Genomic DNA, 10,652 nt, shown 5'->3' with positions numbered 1-10,652 from the left:
GTGCTTCTACTGAGCCTCCTTCTCACTCAATCCAATTTGAACTGAGCCAGCTGTTTTGCCAACTCTTTCTCCTGGTGGCTGCTTAGCTCCAACAATTCCTTCCTGTTGGGCCCATAAGGAGCCCAGGCAGGGAGGCGAGAAGTGGCTGGGAGGGGACGGGTGAGTAGAGGCCGGCGAGGCGCCCCTCGACCTGAGTGAGATCAAGTTGGCCCCGCCCACTCAGTCAAATGACCACCTCGCCACGCCCACCCAGCCGATCATTAGGCGGATCCTATTAGTGGTCCACAGGATTTAAAATTATGAATTTAGTGGTCCCTGAGGTCCGAAAGGTTGGGGACCCCTGCCCCAGCGGGAGGTTGTGAGCTGGGAATTTTAGAGGGGGGGAAAACGAAGAATCAGATGGGATCGACCCAAGCAGATTTGTTCAATGGGCGTTTGCTATCAAGCCGAGTTAAAAAAAAAATTTGATGTGAGCAGGAGCTGAATTTCAGCCAGGAACAGAGGCAGTATTCAGCCGGTTTAGACTGGTTCGCCCAAACCGGTAGCGGAAATCACGGGTGGGCCCACTCACCCCCCCCCCATCTGCCCCAGCTCTATGCCATCCTATTTAGGTACGTTTTTGAAGCCGGGCGCATGCGCGGAAGGCAGGCACAAAGCGAGGCTGTGCGTGCGGGGGCGAACCGGTAGTAACGTAATGTGAAACCCACCACTGAACGGGAAGCGAGTTTTGAAATCTCGTCGAGTTTTAAAAAACGATGACGCTTGTGTCATTTTGCTCCCTTTCCTAGTTACTCCTGGGTCCTTACTCTCTGCTGGTCTACTGGCCCTTCTGCGTGTTCACCTTCATTTACCTTTTCAAGATGCTCCCCGAAACCAGAGGCAAAACCTTTGTGGAGATCCAATTATCCAAAATCGAAGAATAGTGAAACCAAAGAACGCAACGGAATCCACTGAAAAGGAACGATGGCTGGTTGACAAACAGCGGCCCGCGGGATGCTGTGTTGCGACCTCTCCGTGTGTGTCATCCGCTGTGTTGGTTTTTTTTTTTGAAGGGGGGAGGGGGGGAGAAATTACATATAGGTCTCTTACACACACACACACACACACACACACACACACACCCGGATCTCAGCTCTTCCGTTCCACCAGGATACGCAAACCAAGAATTTGGCACTCTGTATTTTAAACCTCTGCAGATTTTTCTGGGATTACCCGCTCAAACTCAAATAGATCTCTGCGGAAGATGAGTCCTGTGGATCGGGACACTGCTAGATGTGCCTCGGGCGATTTCACAAAATGGCTCCCAAGGAGGGGAGTGGCCAGGGGAGGAAGAGCCACACCTTATTTGTGCAAACATCCCTTGATTTCACAACCCAAATCTTTGTTTGCAGGCTCACTTTGAGACCCTCAGTACCGCTAGCAATAAAGACGTTGGGCCCATTTTCTGTTGTGTGGTCCTTCCTTTCAGCTCTTTATTATTATTATTACTATTATTAATTTTTTAGAAGCAACAGTCACAAAAGTGGTGGAGAATATTGCTGTGCAAGGAAACACTTTAAAAAAACGTTCTTGAAACAAAACACAGAAATCAGGAGTAATATGGAGGACCTAAATAGGACAGCATGCAAGGAAATGCGAGGAGAAAACCCAGGGGTGGACTGCAAGGGGTTCGCAGGGGTTCGGGAGAACCTCTAGCTAAGATTCTGTGCAATTTGGAGAACGCACAAATCCCACTCCTGGCTGGCCCCGCTCACCCCTCCCCTCCCAGGAGTCCCCACGCGGCCCATTTTGGATGCAGGTAAGTGCAGGGCACGTGCAGAGGCTCGGGGAGGGCAAAAAACGGGCCTACCAGAAATTTGAGAAGCCCGTTTCTGGCCTCCAGAGCCTGGGGAGGCCGTTTTTGCCCTCCCGGAGGCTCAAGAAAAGCCTCCGGAGCCTGGGGAGGGCAAAAACACCACCACCTCCCCCCACACTGGTGTTCAGGAGGCCGACTAGGCCACGCCCACCACGGCCACGCCCACCCGGCCACCGGGCAGAGAACCCCTTGCTAAATTTTTTGAAGCCCACCCCTGTGGAAAGCCACCGATGATCTATAGGTAGTCCTCGACTTACAACAGTTCATTTAGTGACCGTTCAAAGTTACCGTAAAGTTATTAACATTAATAATTTATTGCCACACTAACATTAAGCACAGAGGGACACGGTGGCTCAGGGGCTAGGACGTTGAGCTTGTCGATCGAAAGGTCGGCAGCTCAGCGGTTCGAATCCCTAGTGCTGCCATGTAACGGGGTGAGCTCCCGTTACTCGTCCCAGCTTCTGCCAACCTAGCAGTTTCGAAAGCCCGTAAAAATGCAAGTAGAAAAAATAGGGACCACCTTTGGTGGGAAGGGAACAGCGTTCCGTGGGCCTTTGGCGTTGAGTCATGCCGGCCACATGACCATGGAGACGTCTTCGGACAGCGCTGGCTCTTCAGCATTGAAACGGAGATGAGCACCGCCCCCTAGAGTCGGCAACGACTAGCACGTATGTGCGAGGGGAACCTTTACCTTTACCTTTAACATTAAGCACGGCATAAGTGTTGTCGAAAAGAATTTTAATTAATAATTGTGTGCCTTAAAAAAGGCCACATGGGGGCAGTGTTTTATGCATTCGTACTTCTTCTTCAGCATGGGAGCACTTTATTGAAATATTAATATTACTAGTAACGTTCATAACGATCAAAAATAATGTGAATAATAAATCCTTTGATCACTGCAACTCCGCAAATGGCCACGGGATGGCAGTATTCTATGCCTCGAACTGTCTGCTATGTTATTTTGAACAGCTCATTATAACATATTTTAGTTCGTTTTCTCCTGACTGTGCTGTTGTCCAGAACGGGGTCTGCCGAATGCAATATGAATATTAATAATAACATTAATATTGGTGAAATATTAAGTTAAATATTAAGTGCACAAAAGTGCCTACCGTTCCTGTCCAATTGTTTCCTTTCAATATATGTTCCTGTATATAATGTTGTGACAAAATAAATAAATAAATAAATAAAAATAACGTGAATAATAGATCTCAGAAAAGCCTAATAAATCCTTTGGCAGCTGCAACTCCGCCAATGGCCACGGGATGGCAGTGTTTTCCGTCATTGCAATCTTAATTTTGAACAGCTCGTTTTTTAACTCAGTTTGACGTGGTTTAGAATAGAATAGAATAGAATAGATTTTTTATTGGCCAAGTGTGATTGGACACACAAGGAATTTGTCTTGGTGCATATGCTCTCAGTGTACATAAAAGAAAAGATACGTTCATCAAGGTACAACATTTACAACACAATTGATGGTCAATATATCAATATAAATCATAAGGATTGCCAGCAACAAGTTATAGTCATACAGTCATAAATGGAAAGAGATTGGTGATGGGAACTATGAAACGATTAATAGTAGTGCAGATTCAGTAAATAGTTTGACAGTGTTGAGGGAATTATTTGTTTAGCAGAGTGATGGCCTTCGGGAAAAAACTGTTCTTGTGTCTAGTTGTTCTGGTGTGCAGTGCTCTATAGCATCATTTTGAGAGTAGGAGTTGAAACAGTTTATGTCCAGGATGCGAGGGGTCTGTAAATATTTTCCCAGCCCTCTTCTTGATTCGTGCAGTATACAGGTCCTCAATGGAAGGCAGGTTGGTAGCAATTATTTTTTCTGCAGTTCTAATTATCCTCTGAAGTCTGTGTTTTTCTTGTTGGGTTTAATTTGGTTTCCCGTGTCTGTTCGTGTTGTACAGCACGGGGGCTCTTTATTGCAATATTAATATTAATAATAACGTTAATAAGAGTGAAAATAACGTGAATAATAATCAGACGACAGAAACGAAGAATAAATCCATTGACGGCTGCAACTCCGCCAATGGCCACGGGATGGCAGTGTTTTTTCTACCATTGCAATCTTAATTTTGAACGGCTCGTTTTAACTCAGTTTGACGTGGTTTAATTTGCTTTCCCGTGTTGTTTAGCTTCTTGTTGAAATATTAATATCAATCATAACGTGAACACTGAAGAAAATAACGTGAATAATAAGCGAAATCTTTTGATTGGGGGGCTGCAATCCCCAAAATGGCCACGAGATGGCAGTTTTAGGTCTCCACCGCCTGCTATGTAGCTTTGAATGGCCCATTGAAACCCAAGTTTAACGACTTTTAACTCGGTTTCCACCACATCTGTGATCCTGGTTTCTTTCTCAATGTAGCCCCCTTCCTCTTTCCTGGTTTTGATGCAGAGGGGAGACCCAGGTTAAAAACAAAAAAAAACCCCAAGTTGAATTATAATTTAAGGTCATCATAGTACATAGTACATTTTTTAAAAATCGTGGCCAGAAGAAATGCGGCTGATGGCTCCAATGCCCATAATCCCCCCACCTGAGCATCAGCTGGGGTGGGATGTGGTGGTGGTGGGGGACGATGGCAGTTGGGATCCAAGTCAGGGACCCCTTTAGGGCGGCCAAACAGCCTTCCGTGTTATCTTGCACTTGGAATGTCCGTTACTGGAAATTACTGGACACTCCTCCTTGACTTTGTAGTGGCTGATTGGGGATGCTGGAAATTGCAGTCCCCCCCCCCAAAAAAAATCACCAATTTGGGGACTGCAATTTGGGGAGGAAGTTCACAGAGAGGAGTTTGAAAACTTTAACCAAGTTTTATCCCCCCCACTCCTTAATTTTTTGGGTCTGAAGTTTGAACCTGATTCAGAGAGATGGATCCAGATGACCGAACTGCTGTTTCGGGACGGGTAAGCCTGGAGCTTTTGCGGGGTAAAGTGAGCGGTCTCCCCCAGGGGGCTTCTGGGATACCGAAAGAAAAGGGGTTTTTTTTTAAATGGGGGTCCCATAAACCCAAGGCGAGGGGTTTCGTGGCTGAGGACGCAGCGAAGAAGAACTTTTGTAAGTCAAGGGTGGAGATGCTCTGGGCTTCTGTTGGGTCTTCTCCAGACTTTGGAAGATGGCAGCAAGCGTGGTTGGCCCTGCTTCACGTTCCCTTTCCCACATTTCCTTCATCCCTCCCTCAGGGTCTTTCCGATAATTGTGGTTGCTGTTGTTTTCTTCTCTTTCATTGATGGTCCTCTCTCCTTCTCCAGCTTTTCCTTCTCGTCCTCCATTTTCTCTTCCGGCTCTTCCTCCGCCATCTTCCATTGCCGCCGCCTCCTCCTCCTCCATTTCTCCATCTCCTCCTCCTCCTCCTCCATTTTCCTCTCCATGTCCTCCTCCTCCTCCTCTTCCTCAACCTGGTCTTCCTCCTGGTCCTCTTCTTGGACCGTTTCTTCCTCCTCCTCTTCCACCTCCTCCCTTCCCCCTCCTCCCCCTCCTCCGCTTTATCGTCACTCTTTTCCTTCTGATCCTCGGAGGAAGGTGAGTAGCATCCAACCTGGCAAGGGAGACCAGCAGGCCTCACCTGGGATGGGAGGCCACAAGTCTCAGAAACTGACCCCCATCCCCGCCCTGTGCCCTTCCTTCCTTCTTTCCCTCCCCAGATGCTCACTCGGCCCCTTGTCCTGGTGACCCTCATATCTGCCTTTGGCTCCTCGGTCCAGTACGGTTACAACGCCTTTGTCATCTTCTACCCAGCCCAGGTAAGCTCCCTCTCTTGTCCCGGGGGGAGTAGTAATATAATATATAGTATAGTATCGTATCGTATCGTATCGTATCGTATCGTATCGTATCGTATCGTATCGTATCGTATCGTATCGTATCGTATCGTATCGTATCGTATCGTATAGTATAGTATAGTATAGTATAGTATAGTATAGTATAGTATAGTATAGTATAGTATAGTACTGTATAATACTGTATAGTACAGTATAGTACAGTATTGTACAGTACAGTACAGTACAGTATAATACTGTATAGTACAGTATAGTACAGTATTGTACAGTACAGTACAGTACGGTACAGTATTGTATTGTATTGTATTGTATTGTATTGTATTGTATTGTATAGTATAGTACTGTATAGTACTGTATAGTACAGTATAGTACAGTATTGTACAGTATAGTATAGTATAGTATAGTATAGTATTGTATTGTATAGTATAGTATAGTATTTATATATATATATATATATATATAGTATAGTATAAAAGCCCCCCCCCCCCTCAACTGGTGTTGCTCTGCTTCTCCTCTTAGTACATCCAAAACTTTTACAATGAGACCTATCGGTTCAGGAACGTGATCAGCATCGACAACAGCTTGCTGAAGTTCCAGTGGGGTCTCACCATCGCCTTTTTCCCATTTGGGGGTTTTTGTGGGGCTCTCATAGCTGGACCTCTGGTGGACAGCATTGGCAGGTACTTCCTCCCTCCCTTGTCTCTCTTCTTCCTTCCTTCCATCGTTCCTTCGTTCCTTCGTTCCTTCGTTCCTTCGTTCCTTCGTTCCTTCCTTATCTTCCTATCTTCCTTCCTTCCTACCTACTTACCTTGTCTCTTCTGCCTTCCTTCCTTCCTTCCTTCCTTCCTTCCTTCCTTCCTTCCTTCCTTCCTTCCTTCCTTCCTTCCTTCCTTCCTTTCTTCCTTCCTTCCTACCTACCTTGCCTCCTCCTCCCTCCTTCCTTCTTTCCTTCCTTCCTTCCTTCCTTCCTTCCTTCCTTCCTTCCTTCCTTCCTTCCTATCTTCCTTATCTTTCTATCTTCCTTCCTCCATCTCTCTCTTTCCCTTCCTTCCTTCCTGCCTGCCTGCCTGCCTTCCTATCTTCCTTATCTTTCTATCTTCCTTCCTCCATCTCTCTCTTTCCCTTCCTTCCTTCCTGCCTGCCTGCCTGCCTTCCTATCTTCCTTATCTTCCTATCTTCCTTCCTCCATCTCTCTCTTTCCCTCCCTTCCTTCCTTCCTACCTACCTAGTCTCTTCTTCCTTCCTTCCTTCCCTCCCTCCTTCTTCCTTCCTTCCCTCCCTCCCTCCATTTTATCCTTCCCTCCCTCTCTTATTTCTCTCCATTTATTCCTCCCTCCCTCCCTCTTTCCCTCTTTTCTTTCCTTCCCCTCTCTTTTCTTGTCCCTTTTGTTTTCCAGGAAAACCACTCTCCTGGTCAATAACTTTTTGGCCATTATCGCGGCTGCCCTGGTGATTGCCACCAAACCGAGGCGTTCTCACGAACTCCTGATCTGTTCACGCTTCTTTGTGGGAATCTGTGCCGGTGAGTGACAGCCCAGATGTAGAAAGGGGCGCCCCCCCTCCCAAGGCTTCCTTGGGCTGCGTCTGCTTTCCCAACCCCACGCAAGAGCCCTTCGGACCCTCCTTCGATGGCCACGTCGAACGGTGAGGTATCCCTTCTCTCACCTCCCCAAAACAGGGATTGCCTTCAGCGTGGTCCCCATGTACCTGGCCGAGATCGCCCCCCAAAACCTGCGAGGGGCGCTCTGCACGGTGGCTGACCTTTTCATCACCTTTGGCAGTTTGTTGGCCGAAGCCATAGGCTTCCGCGATGTCCTTGGGACCGAAGAAGGTAAGGGAGGAAGAGAATATATCTCAAACTGGGACGATTCCAGTCCGTGATTCTGAGCAGGTCTACGTCTTCTCCAGGTTGGCCCATCTTGTTAAGCCTCGCTGGCATCCCCGCAGTGGTCCAATTACTGTTCCTCCCGTTTTTCCCCGAAAGTCCTCGATTTCTCCTGATTCAGAAGAAGAAGGAAGAAGAAGCCAGGCAGGGTAACGATTGACTGACTGACTGACTGACTGATCGATTATTGATTATTGATTGTGTCGAGTTCTTCTCAAGCCAGTTTTGACTTCCCAAGTCACTGGTCTCCATTGATCCCACACAGCTGAAGGAGGTGGCTTCAGATTAGAGATTGTCCACGTCTTAAATTTAAAAAGGGACGTGGTGGCTCAGTGGCTAAGACGCTGAGCTTGTCGATCGAAAGGTCGGCAGTTCAGAGGTTCAAATCCCTAGTGCCGCATCATGGGGTGAGCTCCCGTGACTTGTCCCTGCTTCTGCCAACCTAGCAGTTCAAAACGAGGTAAAAAAAAAAATGCAAGGAGAAAAATAGGGATCGCCTTTGGTGGGAAGGTAACAGCGTTCCGTGCGCCTTTGGCATTTAGTCACATGACCATGGAGACATCTTTGGACAGCGCTGGCTCTTCGGTTTTAAAATGGGGATGAGCACTGCCCCCTAGAGTCGGGAACAACTAGCACGTATGTGCAAGGGGAACTTTTACCTTTTACATCTTAAGTTTGCTTTTCTTCAGCCTTACAAGGAAACGGGCCTTGTAGGAACCGAGGAGGCGGCCTTGGGCTTTGATTTGGGGGCTGGAGGTGATTTCAGGGGTCCTCTTTGCAAGGCAGGAATCAACCTTTTGGGGGGTTGGCAGATTGGGGTGGCCCAGCTCTCGGGAAGCTCTTGAGAAGCAGATGGAGCTTCTGCAAAGAACGAAGCAATGGACCTCATGGTTCCAGGATCTCCCTAAAAATCCTGCAAACCTTTTGCGTGTATTTGCCGGGTTTTCTCTAACGTTAGTGGTTTTGGAAAAGATGGCGATGGGGTGGGTAGAAGGGACACTCCAGAGCAAGGGTGGGGCTGCTGGGGGTTCGCAGGGGTTCGGGAGAACCTCTAGCTAAGATTCTGTGCAGTTTGGAGAACCCACAAATCCCACTCCTCGCTGGCCCTGCCCGCCCACCCCTCCCCTCCTAGGAGTCCCCACACAGCCCATTTTGGATGCGGGTAAGTGCAAGGCAAGTGCGGAGGCTCAGGGAGGGTGAAAAATGGGGCTACCAGAAGTTCGGGAAGGCCAGAAACGGGCTCGTTTCTGGCCTCCAGAGCCTGGGGAGGCCGTTTTTGTCTTCACGGAGGCTCGAGGAAAGTCTCCGGAGGCCTGGGGAGGGCAAAAACACACACACACACACGTGGTGCAGGAGGCTGAATAGGCTACGCCCACCACAGCCACTCCCACCCAGCAAACAGGCAGAGAACCCCTTGCTAAAATTTTTGAAGCCCACCCCTGCTCCAGAGGGTGGTGTTTTCTTGTCCTCCTCTCCCCATGACTTCTGGGCCTCCTCCTCCTCCTCCTGTAGCTTTGAAGACCCTGAGGTGCTCGGAGGACGTGGAGCAGGAGATGGAAGAACTCCGACAAGAGGAGCTGGTGGACAAGGCCGAAAAAGATATGGACGTGATGAAAATCCTGTATTATCCCGGCCTGCGGTGGCACGTGGTGTCGATCGTGGTCCTGATGGCCGGCCAGCAGCTCTCTGGGATCAACGCGGTATGGAAACCTTCTGGAGAACTTCCCCTCTGTTTATCCGGAGCATGGATCTCATGTTTCTCCGGACCATCTGAGGTGGTAGAGCAAGTCTTCCGATCCCATTTTGGTCAACCTTAACAAAAGTCGAACAGGTGTGGAGCTCAACTCCCAGAATTCCCCAGCCAGCCGTGGGGAATTCTGGGAGTTGAAGGCCATACCTCTTCAATCGGCCAAGGTTGAGCAAAATCGATCTACCTGCTCTACCACCACCACCTCAGGAGACCTGAGGCCTGGTTCTCCATCTTGCACGTCAGTGAAGGAGCGGGATGAAATATGGGATTTGTTGTCCTTCCAGGCCCACCACTACGCAAAGCCGATTTACTTTTCCTCGGGGGCCAGCGATACAGTTGTGTGGTACATCAGCATGGCGTTGTCTCTCTTCCTGATGGTTATCACAACACTAGTGGTAAGAGGCTGGTGGGGGGACGGGCGAGCTTGTCATCCAAGCTCTTAAGAAGTCCAGATTTTAAGAATTTTAAACCCACCCCTGAGGGAAGCCCTCGGCTTACGACCAGCATCGGAACTGGGAATTTTCGGCTGTAAGTCCCGACGGTCATAAGTCGCGGCGCACACATAACCGGACTTCTTTTTAGGGCGGGGGTGGGTGGGTTGTGGAGCAAATTCCATTATTGTCATTATCAAGCAACTGAAAATCGTTAGTGAGGAGAAATTCACTCCCAACAAATTTTTAGCTTTAACTTGTTTAATTTCAGATTTTTCAGGTCAATGCACAACCAAAACAGGGTTAACCTTTGGAATTTCGTACCTTTGAGAATTTTGCAAGAAAGTTGAATAATAACAACAACAACAATAATAATAATACATCCTGTGATGACACTTTTAATAGCTTCCAACAACAACACCAGCCTAACGCAATATATTCATTTTTATAGTAGCTATTCTTCCTACCATTGATAGTTGCAGATCCTTCCATTTCTCCAAATCCTGCTTCATTTGTTGCATTAAATTTTATGCAGTTATCTTCTTCAATTGTTGCACATCTTGCAATTGACTTAATTCCTAGATATTTTACTTTCCTGGCGACCTGGAGATTTGCTCATCTTTCTGTTTTTCTGTAAAGTTTTTAGCTAGCATTTTTTGTTTATTTTCAACCCCGCCCCTTCTCCATCTTCTTCTGTTTCCCTTATTAGTTTGGGGCCAGTTTCTAATGGTTCTTCTAAGATAAATACCAGGTCGTCTGCAAATGCTTGTAATTTATATTTTTATTTTTAAAATGTCCATTACCTTTTATAATCTGCATTTGTTTTGTGCAACCCTACAACCAGTGGTGGGATTCAAGTAATTTAACAACCGGTTCTCTGCCCTAATGATTTCTTCCAGCAACCAGTTTGCCAAACTGCTCAGAAAGTTAACAACCGGTTCT

The 10,652-nt window shown here is 47.5% G+C and overlaps 1 protein-coding gene across 1 annotated transcript in view; it reads left to right on the top strand.

Moving 5' to 3' along the window:
• Positions 1–5,483: 5,483 nt before the first annotated feature.
• The window catches only part of LOC131187214 (uncharacterized), a 29,118-nt gene continuing 23,949 nt past the window's right edge, over positions 5,484–10,652 (top strand). The window contains exons 1-7 of the mRNA XM_058161454.1: positions 5,484–5,611; positions 6,164–6,324; positions 7,042–7,166; positions 7,323–7,475; positions 7,553–7,678; positions 9,042–9,229; positions 9,564–9,674. Coding sequence (XP_058017437.1) covers positions 5,513–5,611; positions 6,164–6,324; positions 7,042–7,166; positions 7,323–7,475; positions 7,553–7,678; positions 9,042–9,229; positions 9,564–9,674 — 963 coding nt within the window. The 5' untranslated portion in view covers positions 5,484–5,512. The remainder of the gene's footprint in view (positions 5,612–6,163; positions 6,325–7,041; positions 7,167–7,322; positions 7,476–7,552; positions 7,679–9,041; positions 9,230–9,563; positions 9,675–10,652) is intronic.

This window comes from Ahaetulla prasina, chromosome 18, assembly GCF_028640845.1.
Source record: "Ahaetulla prasina isolate Xishuangbanna chromosome 18, ASM2864084v1, whole genome shotgun sequence".
In the NCBI taxonomy this organism is placed as follows: domain Eukaryota; kingdom Metazoa; phylum Chordata; class Lepidosauria; order Squamata; family Colubridae; genus Ahaetulla; species Ahaetulla prasina.
This window is presented reverse-complemented; position numbering and strand designations above follow the sequence as displayed.